Source organism: Rhinatrema bivittatum, chromosome 1 (genome assembly GCF_901001135.1).
Source record: "Rhinatrema bivittatum chromosome 1, aRhiBiv1.1, whole genome shotgun sequence".
Lineage (NCBI taxonomy): Eukaryota > Metazoa > Chordata > Amphibia > Gymnophiona > Rhinatrematidae > Rhinatrema > Rhinatrema bivittatum.
Genome location: NC_042615.1, coordinates 780,491,224 through 780,519,103, shown reverse-complemented (window position 1 = coordinate 780,519,103; position 27,880 = coordinate 780,491,224). Strand labels below are relative to the sequence as shown.

General features: G+C 44.7%; 1 protein-coding gene and 1 long non-coding RNA gene across 4 annotated transcripts in view; one reads left to right on the top strand and one right to left on the bottom strand.

Annotated features, from left to right (window-relative positions):
• MYO5B (myosin VB) overlaps nt 1-27,880 on the bottom strand; it is an 896,473-nt gene that overhangs the window by 251,647 nt on the left and 616,946 nt on the right. For all 3 annotated transcript variants that reach the window (XM_029580146.1, XM_029580135.1, XM_029580157.1), the window contains exons 11-12: nt 19,450-19,531; nt 17,128-17,268 (exon numbers count right to left, since the gene is read on the bottom strand). In XM_029580146.1, coding sequence (XP_029436006.1) covers nt 17,128-17,268; nt 19,450-19,531 — 223 coding nt within the window. The remainder of the gene's footprint in view (nt 1-17,127; nt 17,269-19,449; nt 19,532-27,880) is intronic.
• On the top strand, nt 1,942-3,332 carry LOC115077846. The gene is made up of 2 exons (XR_003852986.1): nt 1,942-2,028; nt 2,913-3,332. It is a non-coding gene; the product is annotated as an uncharacterized LOC115077846 (long non-coding RNA).

The following is a 27,880-nucleotide window of genomic DNA, read 5'->3' as shown; positions in this document are numbered from 1 at the left end:
GCGTTAATGGGCGTAACAAATAATAAATGGAACAGCGAACATAAATAGGCGTAACATAAATAATACATGGAATAGCGAACATATAATAAATAAATATGTTAGTGAATATATAAATATTTATTTATTTATTTATTTTAGATTTTTATATACCGGCATTCAAGACATCAGTCACATCATATAAATATAAATATGTTAGTGAATATATGTTTTTCATAAATATGTTAGTGAATATTTATTTATTTATTATTTATTTATAACTTTTCTATACCGAAGTTCAAATAACAGAGTTAATTATCACTCCGGTTTACATTGCAACATTCAACATACGGTGACAAAAAGAAACTGTCTTACATAGAACAGGATGAGAAAACTTGGATACAACTTAAACAGGGGGAAAAATTGATAAATCGAACTGTTAGGAGTAAAAACGGAGAAAAGAGTTGTCTTATTCGGGTATATATATATAAATATATAAATATATACATATATATAAATATATAAATATATACATATATATAAATATATAAATATATACATATATATAAATATATACATAAATATATACATATATAAATATGTTAGTGAAAGTGCAAGCAAAGGGGTAGGATTCTAAAACTGAGGGGTGCACGGGAGGAATGTATGGAGGGTGACAAAGGAATAAAAAAATTCTTTTGTGTAGTATTCAAACAGTTGTGAAAGGATCACATATTAATGTCAGGAACACGAATAAAGAGGAGGTAGATCCCAATCCATTTACAGATGTGAGAATTCACATAGAATGAGCAAACCAAAGTGGACAAAGCAACAGAGCCAGGCAGGATATTTTCTGGGATAGAAACTACATTTTTAGATGGTGGTAATAAATTTCTCCAGTCTACAAAATAAACAATTTATGGACACTGTAGCTAGTGTACAGGAGAGGTACCAGAAGAACAGGGTTAATGGATGATTGCTGCTTTATAACATTTTTTAGTCCTACAGGAATGAATAAAACTAGATATGGATGGGAATTTTAAGCTACTGTTTATGACACATCTTATATAGTTTCACAGTGCCAAAAGATTTAATTTATAGACTGGGGAATTTATTACCACCATCTATTTATTTACTTTGTATACTCCTGGCAGTAGAGTTGATTGATTTTTTTTTTCGATCCTTCTAATTGATGTCTTCAAGGATAGTACGGAAAGATAGAGAGCTGCTGACGGCTTCACTCTCAGTTCTGCTCAGTCAACCTTTGGAGACAAGCGTGGTTCCAGAGGACTGGAAAAAGGGAAATGTGGACCCACTTCACAAAAGTGGGAATGGGGAGGAAGATGGTAGCTACAGGCCAGGTAATCTGCCAAAGAAAAGGATGGCTATCGCTGTTAAATCCGGCAGAATACAGGTCCTGTCAAACAAATCTGATCCATTTCTATGCTTTCTTTGTGCAATAGTAAAAGAATGCATTCGGGGAGACTCTCTGTCCATTCCTCTGTCTAATCTGGTGTGCTGTTTCATTCCTACAAAGAACACATTTGGAACGACTATGTACTCTAAAAAGGAGGACACCTTTCCAAATGTGTTTGATGCAAGGAATTAGATTTTGGGAGTTTGTTTGAAGTTATGTGTTTATATAGCCTGGGTGACACCAACCGTAAGCCATCTTCAGCCTCTTTTTTCAGTAACAAACACGCCACCAGGGTGACATGATGGGCCCCGAGGTTACTGTCCTGTCCAACGGGTGTGATGCAATAAAAGCAATGTCCAAACTGGTCAGTTTCCTTCACAGCCAATTTGCTTTGTTGACACAGCACGATTTCCATAGATATTGGCCTAGGATTACACAATCACAGATTGTGAGAGGGGGCGGAATCTCTTTTTCTCAACCCCCAGTCCTCCTCCTCCTGCTAGTTTTCTTTCTATAGTCCAATTCTGAGCTATTAGACTAATCTCATCCTCCAAGGAGTGAAGTAGAGACTGAAGTTTGAAAAAGGATCATTTCCCCTTGGTGGGTAGTGCTGCTGCTACAAGAGCGGGAATAAATCAGTGAGTAACGAGACTGAGACCTTCAAGTCTCCTTATTGTTGTTTAGCTTTGACGTTTTTCATTGTGGCTTTGACAACAGAACACTTTTTTTTTCTAGTTTTACTAGATACTTCTGCTGTGTTAGACATCCAGGATCACTCACTTTTGTGGCACCGATCGGAAGAAATCAGTTTATTTTCAACTGTTTTGGGTTGGTTTAAGTGGTGGTGGCGTAGAAGCAGCCCAAGGTTGAAGGGGCCATGGCTGGGAAACAGGAGGGTTTAGTGGAGGAGCAGTGGTGGGGTGGGAAGAGGAAAAGCAGTTATGGCCAGCAGGGGGAAATGGAAAACTGGTGGCTTTGGATGAAGAGGGGGAAGGGAAGGGTGGTAAAAGAGAAGCAGAGTGGGGAGGGATGTTGCCGCAAATGAAGCTCTTCCTGTAAAAGAGGTCTGAAGGTGCAGATTTTTCAGAGGTTCATCAATCAGGTAGCCCCTTCAACCTTGGGCTGCCTCCACCACTTCACACAAAATAACTTGTCCCATGACAGCCCTACTCCTCCTTCCACCATCATCACCACAAACCCCTGCTGCTCCTCCAGCCTCTGCTGATCAGTATGGGGAAGCACAGCAAAGATGGCCTAAACAGACTGCAAATAAGCAGAGCTGCACGTGTCGCCATCCCACAAGGCCTGGGCAGCCTTGGCAAGAAGTGAGCAAATGCTCAGAGGTCATCCCTGAGCTATAGGCAAGTTACATATTAACGCATGCTTTAAAAAGGTGAGCAGATGGCATAAGGCAATATAAGTAATAAATGTTGCTGCCTACAGAAATAATTAGCTTTGTAAAAGTAACAAAAATTGTTCATTACAGACAGCATAAAGATTTCATAAAGATTTTTTTCCACAGGCACAGAATGAAGAGAATTATAAATTCTTTGGCCATATAAATTTTGGACTGTCAGAAAGAATGCTTGATGCCCGAATTGTGCATCTGATAAAGTCCCTATGCAAACACTTGTCTGCTGTTCTCGAACCCTTTCCCGCTGTTTCATGGAACTGAACCCAGGGCTTCCTGATGAATCCCTGCTTCACAGACGAGTCAGAGAGAAGTTTGAAGACCTCCAAGGATCCTCACTCCGACAGAATGCTGAAGCACAGACCTGTTTAATGTTTGAAAACCTAAGTTTGATCTTTAGAACTGTTTTGTTGAAAGTTTGTTTAAAATTTCATGTATCATGTAAAGTATGAGTGTTCACGTGAAAGATTTCTGACTGAACCAAGAACTGAAGGTCAACAAACAAGTTACAGATAAAATCTTTTTACTGGACTAACTTGATAACATTTGTGACTAGCTTTCAAGTGCTCTGCTCCTTTCATAAGGAAATAAGAAGCACCATACTGGGTCAGACCATTTAGCAACCTCTGAATGTGAGGCCTCACTATCTACAGTTCTTTTCAACATACACCTAAAACCACTAGCACAACTGATCCAAACCTTTAATAAACAGGCACACATCTGTGCGGATAAAGCCCGGTTTATACTTCCAATAGACCCAAACCCATAAATAGCTATAAAAGAAAAAGCTTAGCTCATGTCTTACAGCCATCCAAGAATGGACTACATACCACAAACACCATCTAACCTCAAACAAAACTGAGATTCCATGGATACAAAATAAGCACAAACAAGTCTCTGATCTGAAAATCTCATTTGGATCCTATCAACACCCACTAACATACATAAAAAAGTCTGGGAGTCCTGCTTGGACTCAGAACTAACCAAGCTTCCACAAATCTAGGTGACAGTAAAGAGTTACTTCTTCCAACTATGCAACCTATGAAAACTCTGCCCTCTCACTGAGAAAACAGAACCACATCACAGTGATCCTCCTCACAGTAACGACAGAGCTTAATTTGTAGACCAAAAAAAGGTGGAACTACAAGAGGAGGAAAGGTTGAGCAGAGCTAGAGCCAAGCTTGACTAATGCATAGGGGCAGGAGCAGGGCTGGAAGTGAAAACTGTCTCCAAACTATGGGCCGGATTTTAAAAGATTTATGCACGTTGAGTGGCTTATGAGCGCTGGGCCTATTTTATAAAGGCCTGATGACGTGCGTAAAACCCTGGGATGCGTCTAAGTCCCGGGGCTTTACTAAAGGGGCGGTCAAGAGTGGGGCAGGGCGGGGCAGGGGCGGGGCCAGAGGCTTCCGGCACAGCGGCCATTTGCCGCAGTGTTGGAGGATCGCATGCCGGCAGGCTGCCAGTGCACATACAACTTGCGCCAGCCTGGAGGCAGGCGCAAAAGTTAAGACAAAGGTCGGGGCAGGTTAGAGTAGGGCTAGAGGGGGGGGAAGTTAGGGGAAGGGGTGGGAAAGTCAGTTTAGGGGGAAGGAAACGGGGGTAGCCCATGGGCGTCGGCGCGCGCAAGATGCACTAGCATGCACCCCCTTGTGCGTGCTGACCCCCGATTTTATAACATGCGCGCGCCTGCTCACTCATGTTATAAAATCAGGCGTACATGTGTGCGCACAAGGTAGCGTGCGCACATGTACACCCCCCCCCCCCCTAATGTACTTTTCACACTCTTAACATGATCCAAAGGCAACGACAAACCTTTACCATAAGAAAAAAATCAGCAGAACCAGGGGTCACGATTTGAAGCTCCAGGGAGGAAGATTCAGAACCAATGTCAGGAAGTATTTCTTCACGGAGAGGGTGGTGGATGCCTGGAATGCCCTTCCGGAGGAAGTGGTGAAGACCAGAACTGTGAAGGACTTCAAAGGGGCGTGGGATAAACACTGTGGATCCATAAAGTCAAGAGGCCGCCAATGAAGAGTGGGTGACTCGCCAGAATGATGGCTACTGCCTGGAGACAATACCCTTATTCAATAAACATACACATGGTTACTGTGACTCCAACATCACTCTAAGCTTCAACAGCAAGAGGAAATGTGGAAAAAAGGATTTGCACTCACAAAGACAGGAGTAGCTGGCTTGTTACGGCGGTTACTACCCCAAACCAAATAACCAAATTACCACCTCCACCTTCCTCTATTCCTGATGCCTATCAACTAGCTTGATCACTCCATTCTTATACTTCACTTTCAATGCATATCCAGCATAGTTCTCTGCTTCAACAGCAGGGGAGAAGAAAAACTGTTACTTCACACATCCAGCAGAGCTCTCTGCTTCAACGGCAGGGGAGAAGAAAAAAGGGTTCGCACTCACAAAGCGGGGAGTAGCTGGCTTGTTACGGCGGTTACTACCCCAAACCAAATGTACCTGATACTTCACTCTCGACGCATATCCAGCTTGGCTCTCTGTTTCAACGGCATGGGAGAAAGACTGATACATCACGAATTTCCAGCATAGCTCTCTGCTTCAACGGCAGGGGAAAAGAAAAACTGATACTTCACGCATATCCAGCATAGCTCCCTGCTTCAACGGCAGGGGAGAAGATAAACAACCAATAAGGGCTGTATAACATAATCTGGGTAAAAACAAATAAGCATGGGTGTAGCTTGCTTATTGCGGCGGTTACTACCCCTACTACCTCTAACTAATCAAGCTAGATATTTCACTTGGATGCAGCTCCATCACCGCTCTCTACATTAATGGTGGGGGTGGAAAGGAAATAGAACCAAGAGCTAAGAGAAACAGATAAGTATGAGAGAAAAAATGAGGGAAGCTTGCTGGGCAGACTGGATGGGCCATTTGGTCTTCTTCTGCCGTCATTTCTATGTTTCTATATGCTTGATGAGCAGTGGTGGGTGAAGGACAGCTGGGGGTTCAGTTCTGGTGGAAACTGGAGTTGGAGGATCACTGAGGTAAGGAGGAGGCGACCTGTACAGAGAATTGGCCCCTCTCTAATCTCTTCCTCTTCTCTGGCAATCCTGATCCTCCATCCTCAGACCCCCATGAATTCCCCAGTGGACCTGGTTTTCCCCTCACCCCCAGCCTCCTGTTCCCTGCAATACAGAGAGGAGAGGGGCTGGATTAGGGAGCAGAGCGACTGCTCTGTTTACTCCAGGCTCATCCCCTCTCCCTCTCTTCTCTGCATGCTGCCTGGAGGGGGAAGGGTTGGAGAATACCCCTGCTGCTCTGCCTCTTAAGCCTGAAAAGAAGTGCTGCAATTTCAATTCACCTTGTTCCCCCATAAATTAAGACCTGGGCAACCACACTGTTGAGATTACTTACCTGATAATCTCCTTTTCCTTAGTGTAGACAGATGGACTCAGAACGAATGGGTATAGTATGCTCGTGCTAGCAGTTGGAGACGGATCTGACGTCAGCACGAGTATATATATCCCCACAGGAAGCGTAGCAACTCAGTAATCATCCTTGCAAAAGCTGTTATGGATGTGTGTACTGACACTCAGTGAAAAGTGAAACAGGATTCCCCTGACCGATTGATAGTAGCTGGAGACCACCAGCATTCCCAACCAGAAGGCGTCGACACCTGGCAAAAGGGGACGCTCTTATGTAAACAAATGACATGGCTTACCTTGAATCGGTGAAACCCATGTACACTGGCAGCTGGGTGGGATGCTGAGTCCATCTGTCTACACTAAGGAAAAGGAGATTATCAGGTAAGTAATCTCAACATTTCCTGGCGTGTAGCCAGATGGACTCAGAACGAATGGGATGTACAAAAGCTTTACTCCCAGCCTGGGTGGGAGGCTGCCTGAGGACCGTGTAGGACTGCCCTCGCAAATGCTGTGTCCTCCCTGGCCTGGACATCCAGATGGTAGAACTTGGAAAAGGTATGGAGGGAGGACCATGTCGCTGCTTTACATATTTCTGCAGGCGACAGCATCCTGGATTCTGCCCAAGATGCCACCTGTGCTCTGGTAGAATGGGAAGTCTCCGCCTGTAGAGGCGGAGACTTCCCAGCCTCTACGTAAGCTGCTCGGATAACTTCTTTAATCCAGCGGGCAATGGTGGGCCGCGAGGCCACTTCACCTTGTTTCTTTCCGCTGTGCAGGACGAACAGATGGTCTGTCTTTCGTACTTCTTGTGTCAATTCCAGATATCTGGGCAGCAATCTGCCGATATCGAGATGGCGCAGTAACCACCCTTCTTCAGATTTCTTCAAACCCGCCGTGGTAGGCAAGGATATGGTTTGGTTAAGGTGAAATTGTGAGACCACTTTAGGTAGAAAGGAGGGAACCGTGCGAAGATGGATAGCCTCCGGAGTGATTCTGAGAAAGGGATCACGGCAGGACAGTGCTTGTAGCTCTGAGATGCGGCGTGCTAAGCACACTGCCAGCAAGAACACCATCTTCAAGGTTAGAGAACGGAGAGACAGGCCCCAAGGGGTCTGAAGGTGGATCCCGCGAGGAAATCCAAAACTATGTTGAGGTTCCATAAGGGCACAGGCCACTTCAGTGGCGGACGAATATGCTTGACTCCTTTCAGGAAGCGAGAAACATCTGGATGCGTGGCAATGGTCTTGCCATCCCTCCTGGGACCATAGCAAGACAGCGCAGCCACCTGAACCTTGATGGAGCTGAGGGAGAGACCCTTCTGAAGTCCATCTTGCAGGAAATCCAACACAATAGGGATTGTGGTCGCATGTGGATTGGTGCCATGAGTGTCGCACCATGCTTCGAATACTCTCCAGATCCTTACGTAGGTGAGGGATGTGGAAAACTTGCGAGCTTGGAGGAGTGTATCCATCACGGGCTCAGAGTAACCTCTTTTCTTCAGTCTAGCCCTCTCAATGGCCAGACCGTAAGAGAGAATTGAGCTGGATCCTCGTGAAGGATGGGACCTTGACGTAGAAGGTCCCGGAGAGGAGGCAGGGGAAGGGGCTCCCCTGCCAGTAGTCTTCTCATGTCCGCGTACCAGGGTCTTCTTGGCCAGTCTGGTGCCACCAGAAGAACTAGGCCCCGGTGCTTCTGAATCTCGTGGATGATGGCGCCCAGTAGAGGCCACGGAGGAAAGGTATATAGCAGAGTCCCTGGAGGCCATGGCTGAACCAGGGCATCGATTCCGTGTGAGAACGGATCGCGCTTGCGGCTGAAGTATCTGGGTACTTGAGCATTGGACTTGTCCGCCAGTAAGTCCATGTCCGGAATCCCCCAGTGATCCCCAATCATCCGGAAGGCTGTGGGTGACAGCTGCCACTCTCCCGGATTTAGGCTTTCTCTGCTGAGGAAGTCTGCCGTGGTGTTGTCCTTCCCGGCAATGTGGACGGCGGAGATGTCCTGAAGATTTGCCTCTGCCCAAGACATCAGCGGGGCTATCTCTAGAGAGACCTGTCGGCTTCTGGTTCTGCCCTGGCGGTTGATGTATGCCACCATGGTGGCGTTGTCTGACATCACTCTGACTGCTCTGTTCCTCAGTCTGTGAGCAAATCATAGGCATGCCAATCAGATTGCCCGGGCCTCTAGACTGTTGATGTTCCACCCTGACTCTACTCTGTTCCACTGCCCTTGTGCGGTGAGTTCTTCGCAGTGTGCTCCCCAGCCGCTCAAGCTGGCATCTGTGGTGAGCAGAGTCCACGTGGGGGAGGACATCTTCGACCCCCTGCTCGTGTGGTTGGGCTGCAACCACCACCGTAACTGGGTCCTCACTCTGGCCGGCAGAGGTAGGTGCGTGGAATAATTCTGGAAGCGGGGGCTCCAGCGAGAGAGCAGGGAGTGTTGTAGCGGTCTCATATGGGCCCTTGCCCAGGGTACCACTTCCAGGGTGGAGGCCATGAGGCCGAGAACCTGCAGATAATCCCAAGCTATGGGCCGGCTGGCTCCCATCAAGGACCGGAGACGCGTCTGAAGTTTTAACCTTCTCTTGGTAGTGAGACTGACTGTGTCTGCCTGGGTGTCGAACTGTACTCCCAGGTATTCCAGTGATTGGGAAGGCTGTAGGCAACTCTTTTTGAGACTGACTACCCATCCCAGGCTTTCCAGAAGGGCGATCACTCTGTAGGTTGCCCGAAGGCTCTCCTCCCGTGATTTCGCCCTGATCAGCCAATCGTCCAGGTAGGGATGGACGAGGATTCCTTCCCGTCTGAGCGCTGCTGCTACCACTACGACCACCTTGGTGAAGGTCCGCGGCGACGTGGCTAACCCGAAGGGCAGAGCCCGGAATTGGAAGTGGCGTCCCAGAACCTTGAAGCGTAGGTAGCGCTGATAATCCGAATGGATCGGGATATGCAGGTAGGCTTCTGACAAGTCTAAAGCCGTGAGTAATTCTCCTGGCTGTACTGCGTTCTTGACTGAGCGCAGCGTTTCCATGCGAAACCTCGGGACCCGTAAGTATCGGTTGACTGACTTGAGGTCCAATACGGGCCGGAAGGTGCCCTCTTTCTTGGGTACCATGAAATAAATGGAATAGTGTCCAGAATTCATTTCCCGTGCAGGTACTGGGATGATGGCTTTCAAGGACAGGAGCCTCGCCAGGGTAGCTTCCAAGGCTGCCTTCTTGTGTATGGGACACGAAGATTCCACAAACCTCTCCGGAGGGAGATGATGAAAGTCCAGATAATACCCCTCTCGGATGATGGCGAGGACCCACTGGTCTGACGTAATCTCGACCCATCTGGGGTAGAAGAGGGTTAACCTGCCCCCTATGGCTCCGTCCCCCAGACGGATCGGCGGATTCTCATTGTGAGGCCCGGCTGGGACCTGAACCCGGGCTGGCTCCACTCTTGCACTGCTTGCTGGCCTGAGGACGAGGTGCCTGGTAGCGACTCCTATAGGGAATGAAGCGCTGGGAGCTTCTATCCCTGGAGGGCCTTGGAAAGGCGCGCTGGTTCCTTCTGAACCGATCTTCCGGTAGTCGAGGTACTGGAGAGGCGCCCCATGTGCTGGCCAGTCTATCAAGGTCGCTGCCAAACAGAAAAGAGCCCTTAAAGGGCATTCTGGTGAGGCGTGTCTTCGAAGGAGCATCGGCTGACCAATTCCGGATCCAGAGCTGCCTCCTGGCGGCTACGGAGGATGAGATCCCCTTGGCTGTAGTACGGACTAGGTCAGATGCAGCATCCGTGAGGAACGAGAGAGCTGACTCCATGTCTGCTGCTGGAGCATTGTTCCTGACCTGTGACAAACAGGAACGCGTCACCACTGTGCAGCAGGTTGTGATCCACAAAGATAGAGCAGCCACCTCAAAGGTCTGTTTCAGAATGGTGTCCAGTCGCAGGTCATGAGGCTCCTTGAGGGCCGCCCCCCCCTCAACTGGAATGGTAGTGCGCTTGACCACAGCGCTAACCAAGGCGTCCACCTGAGGGCACGCCAGAAAGACCTGAATAGCCGGTGCCAGGGGGTACATGCCTGTCAGGGCCCGACCCCCTTTGAATGAGGCCGCTGGTGCAGCCCATTCCAAATCTATCAGTTTTTATTTATTTATTTATTTTTTCTAATTTTTATATACCGGTGGTTCCTGTACGAACATACAAATCACATCGGTTTACAGTGAAACACTGAAAAAAGCAAAAGAACTTCGCTCGAAGGCGGTACATGGAACAAGGAATACAAACTGGGATAAGGGAGACTTAGCAATCTGTCAGAAAGCTCTGTTGTTAAAGCTGGTATTTAGCAATCTGTAGTTATTTAGAATAGTTGTTGTGCTGCTTGCAAGAATGGAAAATGGCGGGCTGTAGGACGAAGACCTTCCAGCAGGGGGTGCTTCGCAGAGGGTACCGTAGCGCTGGGACCTGTAATATCCAACTCCGCCAGGCACTGAGATACCAGGTCGGAAAGATCCTCTTTAGGGAAGAACCGCCTCATGGTTCTGTATGGCTCAATCCCGGAGAGAAGTTCCCCTTCGTCCGGAGGCAGAAGGTTCTGCCCACGATAAGGGCGTGAAGATCCAGGGACAGGATCCGCTGGAGCTGCAACAGCAGCAGTAGGAACAGCAGGAACCGCAGGGCCTTGACGGGAAGCTGTTTGCATCTGGACAAAAGCATGAATTCCCTTAAAGAGATCCACCCAGGAAATGGAAGCGGTCTCTAATCGCCGGGGTACCAGGTCTCCCGGGATCCCAGGTTGGTCAAGACTGCCCGCTAAATCCGGGGTAGCCCCTGGGGAACTGTCAGCAAACCGTGGCCGAGACTGGTCCTGGCCCGAGGCTCCCACAGCCTCCTCACATTGGGCACATAGGGAGTCAGGTTCTTCACTGTGCGTGGCTCTAAGCTGGCATGCGGAGCAGAGGCCGAGGGCTTTAATGTCGGAATTAGGAGGCGCCGCCACTGAAGACGTTGAGGCGTTCTGTTCCATCGAGGAATATACGCCCAATACAATATGTGCTGAATAATATGCGGCAGCAATATACGCTTAACACAACAGGCGCTTAACAATATGCAGCAGCAATATACGCTCACTGATATCCAATATGCTCTCAGCAATATGCAGTTAGCAATATACGCCCAATGATATCCAATGTGCTCTCAGCAATATGCAGTTAGCAATATACGCTTAATAATATCCAATATGCTATCAGCAATATGATATACGCACAATGACATATAATATGCGCTTAGTCATAGACAGGCGCCTATCATGGGCACTCAATACCTGAACAAGGCCAACAAAATGGCGCCCTCCACGGCGTGCCGCCTACAGGCCACGCCGCCGATCCTCGTTCCTCGGAGACCAAAGAGTAAAAGATGTACGCCTTACTTGATCCTCGGCGCTTCCCGGCTGGAACCCGGTCTGGACCCCAGGTCTCCGGCTGCGGGGGGAGAGGGCAAGTACCTTCACCGCCGCGTTTGAGGAAATGCACCCGCTGCCTCGTCCACGCCGGGACAGAGGCGCCTCACTCGCCACGCCCGAGCCTCGCCCGGGGGCTACGTCCCTGCCGCGAGTTGGCCACCAGACCGAGGTCTTAAACCTCCGGAGGATCACGGAAATCACCCCGGGAAACTCAACTGGGGGAGGGACCCCAAGGGTATCACCGCAGGAGTGCGGGGCTCGATGTTGCTGTAAAAGTTTAGTAAGATGAAAGTAGAAAATAGAAAGTAGATTGGAAACACGCTCAGCGAGCGTGCAGGCTCTCCAAACTGCTTTGGAGACGGAAATTACTGAGTTGCTACGCTTCCTGCGGGGGTATATATACCCGTGCTGACGTCAGATCCGTCTCCAACTGCTAGCACGAGCATACTATACCCATTCGTTCTGAGTCCATCTGGCTACATGCCAGGAAAAGCTGGATTACTGTAATGCTCTATCAAGGGTCTTGGAGATAGGGCCCTCCACAAACTCCAGATCATTCAAAATTCTACTGATGCAAGCTGCATAGCCAGATCACACTAGTCCTAAACAAAATACACTGGGCTTCCAGTCCCCTACAGAGCCAAATTCAAAACTCTGACACTGATCTTCAAGGCTCTAAGAGGAGATAGATCAAACTACTTGAGAGAAAGACTGTCCCCTATACACATGGTGCCTCCAATACAATGCCAACAACAAAAGAAATCAAAAGGACAGATATATGATGACAATCTTTCTTGACAGCAACAGCTGCCTTGTGGAATTCCCTCTTGGAAGAGCTCCACCAAATAAATGGCTACTTCTATTTCAGGAAGCGCGCAAACACCTGGCTTTTCCAACAGGCCTTTAATGCAAACCTCTCTACCTGTAAAAACATGCATTAAAAAAAAACAAACCCTGCAATAATCTTCCAATGCTCCACTAAATGCCTGAACACGCTGCTAAAACAGTATTTTGTTTCACATGCTTATGTATTTAGTTCAAGTTCAGTTAATTGTGTTATGCATTTATTGAAAGTGGGCATTAATATTGATTTAAAGTTTAATAAAAATGCATGCACCTTATTCTATGTCCAACTGGATTATATGTTGCCACTTCACTTGTGATACCCCGCCTTGGATGAATTTCTTATTCAAAAAGGAAGGTAATAAATCTAAATAATAGATAAATAAATTGCAGCAAGAGTACCACAGCTATTTACAGAGCCTTAATAAAGACATTTGTCCGACCTGGTCAGGAGTAATAGCTTCAGCAACTAAAGCAATTTATACAGTATAACACTATTAAACTAGCCCGCAAGTTAATCAGATTGCGGTTTTGTTCAAAATGACCATATACTACTAAGTAACGAGCAAACATATTTCTTAATTCAATTCTACCAAAAGTGGCATTGCAAAATATAATCCCTAATTCCCCTCTATGTAAGCTCAACCAACAAAAATGGGAATTATGACAAATGTATTTAATATCGGTCCAACAGTGAAAGAAGAAGTCATAAAATTTGATTTGGGTGAACTGAGCTCTATACAGAACATTTATCTTTTATAAATGCAGATGGATCGTCCAAATCATTTATTTTTTTAAAAGAATGGGGGTACAGAGCTCCAAAGGGGAGGGCAAGATGGCAGCCAGGAGCAAGAACAGTTTGTCTGGGGCTCCCAGAAGATTTAACTTTTTTTTTTTTTTAATCTGTGGGAAAAGCAGTTGTTGGATGCCTGTTTTTTTCCTGCTGTGATTGCTTTTAAGGCTTAAGGTCAGTGATGTTGCTGGAGGGAGCTTCTGGGGGTTTACCCTGGAGCCCAACATTAATTTTGCTTTATGGAAACACAACAACATAAGAATTGCCATACTGGATGATCAGACCATCAAGCCCAATATCCTGTTTCCAACAGTGGCCAATCCAAGTCACAAGTATCTGGAAAATACCCAAACATTAAATAAACCTCAAGATACCATTGCTTATTAATTAATAGCAGTTTATGGATTTTTCCTCTAGGAACTTATCCAAACCATTTTTAAATCCAATTACATTAACTGCTGTAACCACATCCTCTGGCAATGAATTCCAGAGTTTAACTATGCGCTGAATGAAAAAGAAATTTATTTGATTTGTTTTAAATGAGTTACTTGCTAACTTCAAGCTGCATCTCACTGAGGGAAGCAGAATGGGAAGGGAATGGTTAATAAAACTGAAAATGTCATAATGCCTCTGTAACGCTCCATGATGAGACCGCACCTTGAATACTGTGTACAATTCTGGTTGCCGCATCTCAAAAAAGATATAGTTGCGATGGAGAAGGTACAGAGAAGGGCGACCAAAATGATATTAAAGGGATGGAACAGCTCCCCTATGAGGAAAGGCTGAAGAGATTAGGGCTGTTCAGCTTGGAGAAGAGACGGCTGAGGGGGGATATGATAGAGGTTTTTAAAATCATGAGAGGTCTTGAAAGAGTAGATGTGAATCAGTTATTTACACTTTCGGATAATAGAAAGTCTAGGGGGCACTCCATGAATTTAGCAAGTAGCACATTTAAGACTAATCGGAGAAAATTCTTTTTCACTCAACGCACAATTAATCTCTGGAATTTGTTGCCAGAGGATGTGGTTAATGCAGTTAGTGTATCTGGGTTTAAAAAAGATTTGGATAAGATCTTGGAGGAGAAGTCCATTAACTGCTAATAATCAAGCTGACTTAGGGAATGGCCTCTGCTATTACTGGCATCAGTAGCATGGGATCTTCTTGGTGTTTGGGTACTTATCAGGTTCTTGTGGCCTGGTTTGGTCTCTGTTGGAAACAGGATGCTGGGCTTGATGGACCCTTGGTCTGATCCAGCATGGCAATTTCTTTTTTTTTTTTATCATAGTGTTAATTTGAGCATTCATAGATTGAGTCTATTGACTCTGTGATTTTTTTGTTTATATTTATTAATTTTTAAAAGTTATTACAAAGAATAAATTTTGCACAGTTACACAATGAAAACAATGTCAGCAATAAAACAAAGAAAAAATATTACGTCTCATTAGACCACAAAAAGCCCACCCCACCCCACCCCCCCAAAAAAAGGAGGGGGCAGAAACTGAGGAGAAAAAAAAAGAATCGGGAAATAATTATAAGAAATTGGCAAGAACATGAAAATCCTGCAGACATTTCAAGAAACTCCAAATTAGTTGACCCATTTTGAGAACAGAATAGCTTCCTATAATTAATAAAGGCTTGCAGTTGTTCAGGCATTTAAAAAAAGAAAGCTGTTATCCCGATATTTAACCAAACATTTACAAGGGTATCTTAAAAGGAAGCTGGCTACTTAATCCAGAGCCTTTTGGCACAATGCCAAGTTGTCAGTCATTAAAGGGTTAATAACTATATAGTTGCAAGCCTCATCCTTTACACCTTATGGGAGTGAAGCTGGTTGCTGATGTTGTAAAAAAGGGAAGTTAACATACAGCGTGCCCAACTGACTGCCCTTGCTGACCCTGCCCACTAAGCACTCTAAACCTCCTGTGCAGGTTCAAAACAGATTACAGTGCCCCCCACCCCCGGTAAATCAGACGCAGGCAAATCACTACACGGAGACATTCAAAACGTGTTAAGCAAAGGTGGCGCGCAAACCTCTGCATTATGGGAAAAATGTTAAGAACTGTTCACAGCACACTGCCCAGCGTACTTTACAAGAGCAGAGATATCATTACATTCATAGAAACACGGAGCATGGTGGCAGAGAAAGGCCCAACATCCCATCCAGTCCGCCTAGCCGCGTCTCATGCTCAACTTTATAGTTCCTTCCACTCCCCTCAGAGATCCTCTATGCTTGTCCCACGCTCTCTTGAACTCTGATAGAGACCAAAGTTGATACATACTTGAGTATGAGCAATTGCAGAGGTTAACGGTTCTCTGTCATCTCTGTCCACTCATGGTTGGCTTCTTTTTTAGATCAACTCTTCGTTTCACTAGTGAATGGTCTATAGGCTCTCTCAGATCTTTCTTTTGATTTTGTATCTCATCTGTATGCAGTCAGCATGCATACCTATTTTTATTTTGTAAACTCTTTCTGCAGTCTATAATAAGTCTTTGATCAGGGCAATCCAGTGCCAGCCCAGTACAACGAAGCGTCCTTACCTCAAATTTGAACCCCAACAAAACAGTTTGGTTACTTCCCCCCCCCAACTCCCACTCGCTATGCAATGGTACTATCTCCACTTCTCAGTGCACATGTATCAAGAATTAAAATTGCATTGATTTAGACCAGCTCATTCTATAATTTAAAGATAATCTAGAACAAATCTGTCCTTTTAACATCAGATTGAGGTGTGACTTTCAAAACTTTCTAGCTCCTTTTGCTTAAAGTTTCTGATAGAAATTTCTTTCTTCTAAAACTGCAAGCTATTATTATATGCAGTGTTTTGTCTCATGTAGATATTCAGACAGCACATTATCTCTCTCATATCTATGCTACAGATATTGAATTCTAATGCCCACCTCTTATTTCAGATCTGTCCGCATTCTCACACAGGCTCCTTACTGAAGGATCTGCACTGGCTGCCCATAGGGCTGGAGCAGCCAGTGGCACAGACACCACCTTTAAACAAGTGCAGAATGGTGGACTGATTGGATTTACTTAAGTGTATACACAAGTCCTCATTGCATCCGTTATACACGTATTGAACCCTGGAATTATTTTGCTATCAGAATCATATGGTCTCCCAGCAGCTATTAAACAGCTTGCAAAGTTGTGATTCTGGGTCCCTCCCAACGCAGTTCTCTGTACGAAACACAGTCTGCGTCGGGGGGGCCGTGTAACTCTGTCATCAGATTTGGAAATCTCTTGATGATACATCTGAGAATTATGATTAAAAGATATTCTAAGTCTGGAAATACATAGACACTTGGGATTGCTTTCTGCCCTGCTGTTTCTTGTGTACATAAGGGAAGGGCCAAAAATACTTAGGTCTAGCCCTAAGTGTGCAGTGCTAATTGCAGTGAATTAACACTTTTTTTTTTTTTTTTAAACGCATTGCTCACGTCACAGACCTACATCATTTTTGCAATCCCCAGTTTAGGAACCTACTCCAACGAGACAGTAACAATCCCAATCCTCTTCCCCTCCCCACCAAATCCCTGGTTCTCAAACCTCCATGTGCTTCTTACTTTACGGTGCTTCTCACCACTGGCTCACTTCACACTGGGATAGATTCTTCACCCGTCATTGCTCTTTTTCTGTTAAAGGCTTAAAAAGTGCATTGGTTTTCAATAACCTTTTGCTCAATATTTTACTTATGGGTTTATTTCTTCATAAATGTGTTACATTTTGTTTGTACCATTTGGTTAAATAGGAAATTAGATAAAAGCACCAACAACAAATACCTGAATAGAAAGGAATGCAACAGAATATACAAGGTAAGTGTGTTTTCTTTACCTTACACTCTTCGTCCAGCAGGTCCAAGATACCAAGCTTTGCTTCGATCAGGTCTATGCAGGGCTGGTTGTCATAAAAATCTATCAGGGTCCATGGGATTTGTTCCTTCATGTACTCCTCTTGCTCCAGCTTAAATACATGCTGTGATCACAAAACACAATTAACTTCTAGCAACTTAGTCCATTTGCTGTTAAACTTCCCTGCTCCCCCTGTCTCTGTTTTCCTTTGTGAGTACATATTTTGAACAGATTACTGATGCTCCTAAGTACTCTGATTTCCTAGTAGTGTATAGACTTGAGGTCTGCAGCACAGCAGAGGCAGTGTGCCCCAGACACTAATGGCCTGTATTTAAGGCAATGAACATGGGTGTTTTAGACTGGGATGTTGCCCTTTTATCCAGGGACACCGGCTAGAAGGAAAATGGTAAAGAAATAAAAAAAAAAAAAGGATTTTTTTCATATTTTACACAAGAAAAATTAATTTCCATTTGCTATAAATTACTTCATATATTGTTTTGAATCAACATACAGTAAGACAAAGTGAAAAACACTTTGAATTATTTTTCAATAATTCTATAAAGATAAAATAAGTTAACCATTTACATTTCAGTAAAACTCAGTCACTAGACCAGAACTGTGCTGTCAATTAGTTTGACACTGCAGAACTCTTTGCATACTTGCGTCTGAAGTTATAACAGCTCCATGCTGGGAACCCATCTGGGGTAAAGGATGCCTTATGAATCCAAATGATTATTATTTAAAGATCAAGATATGAACATGAGAACATAAGATTTGCCATACTGGGTCAGACCAAGGGTCCATCAAGCCCAGTATGCTGTCTCTAACAGTGGCCAAACCAAGTCACAAGTACCTGGCAAGTATCCAAACATTAAATAGATCCTATGCAACTAATGCCAGAAACAAGCAGTGGCTATTCCCTATTGATTAAAGCAGTTTATGGACTTCTCCTACAGAAGAACATAATAACATGCCATACTGGGTCAGACCAAGGGTCCATCAAGCCCAGCATCCTGTTTCTAACATTGGCCAATCCAGGCTATAAGTACCTGGCAAGTACCCAAGAGATGGAAGGGAAGCAGGTATGACTGAGACACTAATATATGAAAGAAACAAGAAGCAAATCTTTTTCAGCACAAAAAGTTCTAAAGATGCAAATGACAAAGCTGTAGGCTCAACAACCACTGCACCTAGGAGGTGGTGATTGGTGATTCACTTGAGGGGTATGAAGGCATCCATCTGCCAACCAGGCATTTTGTCATGGGAGGTGTGCTGTGAGGTTCCAAAATCCAAGATATTACAGATCAGACAGATCATATCTAAAGTGACTTCATGGCTCTGGTAGAGGGTAAAACAGAGAGGTGCATGGGTGGTATTCTCCTCCATCCTCCAAAGCAAAGATAAAGGCCCAGGCTTGAAAGCTCGCATTAGATAGTGCTGACAAGAGCGTTTTTCGGCTTCCTGGGCCATGGGATGATGTTTCAAGGACTGCTGAGCAGAGATGGGGTTGAAGAAGGGGTGCAGTGTCTTCCAACACAGACTGGCAAACCTGCTGAGGAGGGCTTTAAACTAGGATCATTGGGGATGGGTAAAGAAAGCCCTATGGTAAATAAAACATTAAACATTTGCATAGAAATGGGAAAAAGAGGACAACATCTGGAAAGCTATGTACACTAATGTTCATAGTATGGGAATGAAAGTCCCGGATCTAGAGGCAGTCATGGAAGAAGCTGAGACAGAGATGTGGTACACAGAAAACCATTACTGGGATATACAGGCTACGATCTATTCAGCAAGGACCAGGCAGACAGCAAGAGAGGAGGACTGGCACTATGATGAGGTGCAAGTCTGCAGAAATCTCTTTTTATGCCTAAAATGATTGGGTGAGGGGTCTGGGTAAAGTGGGGGGAGTGCAGGCTGAAGAACTACACAGGTCTGGATGTCCTCAAGATGGACTGGGTAAACGTGGCCTAATAGGTAAAACTGGGAATGTCCTTCACTTGAACATGTTTTAAAAACCACTTTCCTGCGCGGGTTAAAGTCAAAAAGGTCCTAAGGAAGGTAAACAAATTGTTTGCTCGAGTAACCGCTTAAAATCAGGGGCGCACATACACGCGATAGGAGTATTTTAAATCGTACGTGTGCAACTGCACACACCATTTATAATTTCTGCGTATGTGTGCTCGCGAGCGCATATGCACATATCTGGGCACTCAGACACTCGTTTTAACGTTACTGTCTTAATGCGCTACCTGAGAAGTTGATGGCACTCAGGCCTCCAGAAATGCTCTGAAGCCAGCCTTACCGAGTTGAACTGCTGCTGCAGCTTTTCGTTTGCATAGTTGATACAAAACTGCTCAAAGCTGTTCACTTCAAAGGTCTCGAACCTGTGGAATAAAGAATGTAAGCATTAATGCCCACCCTGTACCACAGCAACTGAATTCATAAGGTCGCTGGACGGAGAGCACGATTTGCGCAACGAATGGCTCACACGCTGTCACTCCCTGCTGGGAAAGCTGTCAGATTACAAAGGCCATTAACCTGTGCTCCTCAGCGGATGAGCGCCAGTTAGCAGGTAACGCTCCAATGCTTTTTGTTCCATCTCAATTGAGCTGAGCGCACCTTTTAGCACCTGTTTGGCCGCACGTTTTCGACATCCATCTATTACCACTTATACTGTAAGGGGTAATAGCGCGTCGAACAGGCACGGCCAACCCCCTGAAAACTAAAAGCGCTCATCACATGCAAATGACCGGGATACTGAAAGTAAAATGTGCAGTCAAGCCACAAATTTTAGTCTCAGAAATTAATGTCTGCCCAAGGGCAGGTGTTAAAATCTGAGCAACCCAGAAAAGTGTACAGAAAAGCAGAAAATACGATATTACCATAGCGATATTAAGTTGGAGGAACCAAAAATTAAAAAAATTAAATTAAAAAAAATCTGCCCACCAGTGAGCAGGTTAGAAAAACAGATGCCCCATTTTACCTGCGTCCATTTTCCTAACCTGTGGCTGTCAGCGGGTTTGAAAACAGAAGCCGGTAAAATTGAGCGTCTGTTGTTGGACCCACTGACAGCCACCTCTACTGCTAATAAGGAGGTGCTAGGGACAATAGCGCGACATCCCATTTAAATAGAGAATCGTGCGCCCAGGAGAGGTGCCTGGGCGTGTGTCGGGACAGCGGGCGCTCAACACGGTGAGCCGGCTCTCCCGCACGTTTTACAGTATCAGCCTGAATGTATTTTACAAATTAAATTTCAATGTAGAGCATATACATCTAATGGTGTTATATGGAGGTTTAATATCGAACATGTTGGAAATTAAAAAAAAAAAAAAGAAGAATCTGAAGTTCAGAAATACTGCTATGTTCCTTCTAAGACAAAATAATATTAAGAATGTCCATCTTGTTAAAGAAAAGGGAACAATTTTTGCACTTATTCTGCCCTGTAATATATTTTGTGATTCTGCAAGTAAAGCCCTCCTGAAGCCACACCAATTGGGAAAATGGATCCAACACAGCATACTTTTGCAGGACGGCGAGTTTATCTGAAGCCCTGTTCTATATTATTCCTGAAGAGCCTCTACAGTCTCCCCCCTTCTCCTTCCTTTTTAACAACTTTACAACTCCACCAGTTCCTTTGTGGATCAGGGGCCGGAGGAAAGCCTCTACCGATATTAACCCTCAGCGTTGCTTTTACTCCAGTTGGGGTTGTCATAGTGGTGGTGGCCGACTTCCCTGCCTCCATGGAGCAGAAGCGCGTAACTTCCGCTGCATGCTCAAGCCTGGCCAGCCCTGTTGGACAGGAGGTTCAAAACTGTGGGAGGTATGTTTCAATAATTGTGTTGTGTCTATTTCTTTCTCTGGGCAAACTTGTTCTAAGCTGTATCAGATTGGTATGGACTTAAATGGAACATAAATGCTTCCCTGTTTCTCTCTGACTTGTATTTACGCAGGTTGGATAACCCAATGTGCATTCAGCGACATGTTCAGATGACAGTGATGTAATGGAAGATATTCATTACAAAGACATGGAAAACATATGCTGCTAGAGGGGCAGCCAGCCATGTTAGTCTGTAGTGACAAAAACAACAGAGGCTGGCGGACCTTAGTGAGCGAAACAGATTTATTGAGGCAGATGCTTTTCAGGAAGAATCCTCTTCATCTGATAGATGTAAAGAAACACACATAGAAAATGGATATACTTGATGAGAAAGATATACCTGATACTGTACCTGGCAAACTATATGGTATTATGAAAGTAGGTATGGGCTAATACAATGATAGGTCAGTACCACAGAAATATTATGACTCTGTAAGTAAAACCCTCCTAAAGTGTGATATGTTGAGAGCAATAGAATCTTCTTTAATTCTAAATTATCATACCTTGAAATGAGGCAAATTTAGCTTTGTAAAAATATTCCATACAAAACCTCAAAATTAATACAGCAAATTCACACATATAAAGCAAAGAAAACTGAACACAATTGATTATGTTTGCTTTTGAAAGCAAAGAGAGGTGGCAGGAAGGGCACAAGGGCTGCCTCCACTTTTCAATCATGCACCTCCAATCTTCCTGCCAGGGGGCTCGCTGGTCTCCTGATTGTGAAGGAGGTGGGAGGCACGGGCCTGTCAGGATTCCTGCTGCTTTGCCTCTGTCTTTTATAGAAGGCAGGACAGATCAAGAAATTACTACTTATTTATTTATTTAAGGTTTTTATATACTGGCATTCATGATAAATCACATCATGCTGGTTTACATATAAACAGGAGTGCAATAAATACATCAAACTGGAACTATCGTGCAGGAAAAAGCAGTTACAAATAACAAGGACTGATGAACTGGGAGAAGATGGAAATAAAGGAAGAGATTAGCAACGGCTAAAACTATGTACAAAGAGATGGAGAAGAGCTGCTTGTTTTAAATATGTAGAAGGTGAAGGCATTAGTTTGTGTCTGGGAAGGCTTGCTTGAACAGCCAAGTCTTAAGTCTTTTTCTAAAGGTTGGGAGGCAGGGCTCCTGTCTGAGATCGGGTAGGATGGAGTTCCATAAGAGTGGACCAGCTGTAGAAAGGGCTCGATCTCTTAAGGTAACATGTCTGGTTGTTTTGGCGGGAGGTACTTGGAGAAATCTTCTGTATGCGTCTCTGGTAGGTCTTGAAGAGTTGTATATCTGGAGGGGGATTTGCAGGTCAAGTGTGGTGAGTTGATGGATGGTTTTGTATATAACAGAGATAGATTTGTAGATGATTCTGAAGTGTATTGTTAACCAATGAAGATCTTTTAGGATTGAAGAAATGTGGTCTTTTTTCCTGGTGTTTGTCAGTAAACGGGCTGCTGCGTTTTGTACCATCTGAAGCGGTTTGGTGTAGGATGAAGGGAGACCTAGTAAGAGAGAGTTACAGTAATCTAGCTTTGAGAAAATAATTGCTTGGAGGATCATTCTGAAATCTTGAGCGTGGAAGAGAGGCCTAATCCTTTTTAGCACTTGGAGTTTGTAGAAACAGTCTTAAGTAGTTCTATTGATGGAAGCCTTGAAGTTCAACCGATTATCTATTATCACTCCTAAGTCTCTCACTTGAGTGGTTGGTAGGTTGGCTGGATGAGTAGCGTTAGAATTGCTGTTCTCAGGAGAGATGAGTAGAAGTTCGGTCTTGGAGGAATTTAGTACAAGGTTTAGGCTGAGGAGGTGTTTGATTTCTTGGTGGCAGGTTTCCCAATGGTCAAGTGTTTTCGAGTATGTGTCTTTAATGGGGATAATGATCTGGATATCATCTGCGTAGAGAAAATGTTTTAGGTTGAGGTTGGTGAGGAGTTGGCAAAGCGGTAGAAGGTAAATGTTAAATAGTGTCGGAGACAATGAGGAGCCCTGTGGGACTCCTATGGTAGAGTCGTAGCGTACTGATTCTTTGTTCTGGAGTTTGACCTTGTAACCTCTGTTGTTAAGAAAGGTTTTGAACCAAGATAGAACGGTGCCAGTAATTCCTATGGAGGATAACTGGTTAATGAGGATGGAGTGGTTGACCGTGTCGAAAGCTGCAGAAAGGTCTAGTAGGATCAGTAAGAAGGATTCACCTTTGTCTAGACCCATGATGAGATAGTCTGTCAGGGAGGTAAGGAGGGATTCTGTACCTAGATTTTTGCGGAAGCCGTATTGTGAAGCGAATAGGAGTTTGTTATCTTCGATGTAGTCTGATAGTTGAGAGTTCACTAGTTTTCCATAATCTTAGCAATGAAGGGGAGGTTAGCTATTGGACTGAAGTTGTTAGGGTCTTGAGGGTCAAGGTTTGGTTTTTTTAGGAGAGGTTTGATTGAGGCCAATTTGAGGTCGTCTGGGAAGGAACCTTGGGATAGAGAGCATTTAATGATGTCTGCCAGTGTTTTGGAGATGGAGTCTGGAATTGACAAAAGAAGTTTGGTGGGGATATGATCCACAGGATGAGAGGCAGGTTTCATTCTTCTTAGAATGACTTGTATCTCAGTAGAGGAGACGGGTTCAAAGGCTTCAAGGCAAATGTTTTTGAAGGAGGGCTGCAGAGAAGTCGGGAGGGTGGCGATGTTGGAGGGCAGTTGGGTTAGGAGGCTGATGATTTTATTTTGGAAAAACAGTGCGAGTTCTTCGGCTTTGGATTGTGTTAGATTACTGGGAATTTCGGGGGGTTGATCTGGGTGAGACTTGATACATAGGCAAAGAGGGCTTTGGCGTCAAAGACCAGGTTGTGAATCTTAGACACATAATAATCCGTTTTTAATTTTGAGGTGTAGGACTTGTACTGATGTAATGTAAATTTGTAGGCAGATAGAGTGCTAGCGCATGGGGTTTTATGCCATTTTGCTTCTTTCTGTCTTAAACTTTGTTTTAGCCTTCTCAGATCATTGGTGAACCAAGGTTGTCTATTGGAGGCATTAGGGTGGGATTTTTTTTATTGATGGAGGGCAGAGCTTGTTAGCTATAGCTTCTGTTATGTTGTTCCAAGAACGTAGGGCAGTGTTTGGATCGGAGAGGTCTATGAGGGGAAGGTGTGAAGCCAAGTGGATATTGAGGTCTTCAGAGGAGCATAATCTCCTGTAAGGGAAGGAGGGTGAGGGTACGTGAGGAGCGCTGGTTTCTTTCAGCGAGAATGAAGTAGAGATGAGGGTGTGGTCTGACAAGGTACCTTCTTGCTCTTCAGGTGAGATGTAGTCATAATGCCTTTGTTGACAAAAATCAGGTCCAGCGTGTGACCCGTTTTATGTGTGGGTTTGTTGACTATCTGTTTGAATCCCATTGCTGAAAGGGCTGTGAGAAGGGTTTCACAGCTGTTTGAAAGTGATAATTTTGTTTTCCTTGCCAGTATTTTCTTCAAAAGCAATTGTAAACAGACGAGCATAAAACTTGATTAAAAACAGTCAACCATTACTGTACTCAACCAACAGGAAAACACTGAGCTCAGATAATGAACGTATGTACCGCAATCTTGGGACTTGACTAAAACTTACCAGTAATCCCTGGAACACATAGCCATGCAGGAGGACCATAACACAATCATTCGGCAGCCAAGGGTGGAAAGCTGAGTCTATCTGTTTACACTAAGGAAAACGAAATTATCAGGTAAGCAGTAATTTCTCAACTCCTAACATGTAGGCAAATGGACTGAGGACAGGTGGGATGTACCCAAGCTACTCCAGACTAGGGTGGGAGGCTGCTTGCAATCTAGTCAGCACTGCACGTGCAAAGGCAGCATCCTCCCGGGCCTGCACATCCAGATGATAATACCTGGAAAAAGGAGGACCATGTTGCAGCTCGGCAAATGTTGACAAGAGACAACAATCTAACCTCCGCCCATGACATTGCCTGAGCTCTAGTGGAATGAGCCCTAACCTGAGTAGGCAATGGCTTATTAGCCTCCACATAAGTGGCCGTGACTACCTCCTTAATCCAGTGAGCTATTGTAGCCCGCAAAGCTGGTTCACCCTGCTAACTTCCCCACTGAAGGACAAACAGGCGATCCGCTTTCGGAAAGGTTTAGAAACCTCTAGATACCAAACATGTCTCTTGACATCCAAAGGACGTAACAAATGAAACTCTTCCACACCTTTTCCCTTATCCAGTGACAGCAAGGAAATGGACTGATTCAAGTGAAAATCTGAGACCACTTTAGGCAAGGAGGGAGCAGTATGTAGCTCCCAGCAAGACAAGTCTTGCAGCTCGGAAATTCGATGCCAGAACATATCACCACCAGAAACATTGTTTTCAATGGCAATAACCACAAGGAAAGGCCACGCAGTGGTAGAAAAGTAGGGCCCGCCAAGAAATCCAATACCAGGTTAAGATTCCACAATATAACTGGTAACCTCAAGGTAGGATGAAGATGATTCACCCCCTTCAAGAAACGAGCCACATCAGGATGAGATAAGGATTCACCCTTGACCTGGCCTCTGAAACAGGCAAGAGCTACAACCTGTACTTTCAAGGTATTAAGGGCCAGCCCTAAAATTCCAAAATGAAAGGGACCTTCACCGAATGAGGAAGAACACCTCGATCCTCACACCAAGCCTCAAACACTCGCCAAACCCGTGCATAGGTTAAAGGAAGTGGAGAACTTCCGAGCACGCAGCAAGGTGACATTCACCACAGAAGAATAACCACACTTCAACAAGTGAGTTCTTTCAGGTGTCATACTGTAAGACAAAATTGAGTCTGATCTTCGAGAAGGACAGGCCCCTGCTGCAACAGCTCCTTGTGCAGTGGAAGATGAAGGGGAGTCTCTATCATAAGCTTTGCAGATCTGCATACCATGGTCTTCTGGGCCAATCTTGCACCACCAGGAGAACCATCCCTCTCTGGCCTTCGATCCTGCGAACTATTCTGCCCAACAGGTGCCACAGGGACAAGGCATTCAGCAGCTCGTCTTCTGGCCAGATTTGTACGAGAGCATCAATACCCAAGGACTTCGAATCTCTCCTACAACTGAAGAAGCGAGAAACCTTCACATTGCGAGAAGTCCCCAAAAGGTCTAGGAATGAAAGGCCTCAGCGATCCACTTTTATCCAAAATGCCTCTTCTGACAGCACCCATTCTCCTGAGTCCAGACTCTCCTTGCTAAGAAAGTCTGCTCTTACTTTGCTTTTTCCTGCAATGTGAGAGGTGGAGATCACCTGGAGATGCCCTTCCATAAGTTGTTCTATTTCTAGCGACACTTGCTGGCTCTTGGTTCCTTCCTGCCGATTGATGTAAGCTACTGATGTTACATTGTCCAACATTATTCGGACTGCTTGACCCTGCAGTCTTCGCTGAACTGCAAGCATGCCAACCAGACTGCCCTGGCTTCCAGGCAATTGATGTTCCAGAGAGACTCTTCTGTGTTCCAGTACCCTTAGCTCCTGACAGTGCACTCCCCAACCCTGGAGACACCATCGTGAGTATCAACCAATCCGGCAACATCAGGGAAACTTCCTCTTTCAGATGAACCTCCTGCAGGTGAGAGCAGATTTTCATCAGCAAGTGGAGTTGAACCGAATAGTCCTGTGACTGTGAGCTCCAACAAGACAGTAGGGAGTGCTTAAGAGGACATATATGCACTCTTGAACATGGTACCACTTCCAGGGTTGCCACCATCAAACCGAGTACCTGAAGAAAGCTAAAGCAAGGGTCAGAGTTTCCAAGGGAATGGCAAACAGTGTGTCAGTGATAATATTTCCAAGGAAGCTGGCAACCCTACCACACTCCCAGGAACCTTAAGCCCTGCTGCCCACATTTTCCCAGCATTTGCACCTAGAGAAATGTGAGCATTATGGCAGTCTGTGTGTGGTGAACTTTCTCCAGGTAAATGCCCTAGGTGAACCTTAGAGCCTTGCGCCCCCTCCCTCCCAGCCCGTATCATACACAATTATTTTTATATGCACTACTGTGGGGCCAACCAGAAAACCCTGCAAAAAAGACACTTGGTCCCATATAGTATCAAGCATATTATAAAGTGTGTTTGATGTGGGCTTGGCCCTCAGAAAGCCATGAGTAATCAATTATAATATAGTAAACATCCCATACCAAAACAGCACTAACTGCCAGCACTCGAACAGTAACAACCTTACCTATGAAAAGGCAACACTTCAATTACTACTTCAGACCCTAAAACACCAATAAACCTCCTATTAGGAAAACAGAACAAGCCAGGCTGCCCTAAACTTCCTCACCGAAACTACACATTAGCAGAAAACTCACTTCAGTCACGTATACAAAATTCAGATGGACCCTCATCAAATACAGAATGAAGATACCAAAACAGAAATAGAAATATGCACATAAAAAAATTAAACTGGGCAACTGCAATAAGCTAGACTTTGTATGTAGTACAACAATGGAAAAACAGAAACATCATTAGTCCTCATAAAATAATAATAAAATCAAGAAATAACATCATACTAGAACAATATACTAATAGAAATAAAAAATATTTCAAAACAGCTGACAAATAGATCATTCAATACAATTAAAAAATGTTAAAAAGTTATCAGAAACCAATAAAATGTTTCAAAGCAACAGACATCAAATAATACCCAACAATTAAAACTAATAAGAATAAAAAAAATTCCTCACTTTCCATACCTGGGACATTCTGATGTCATGCTATCCTGGCATTGTGATAGATTTGGGGGGGGGGGGGGGCGCTACACAAACTTTATCCTCTCTTTTTTATATATACACTCCTCTCATACACCCACCAATTATTTTACACACACCCCTTCTCTCTTACATTCAC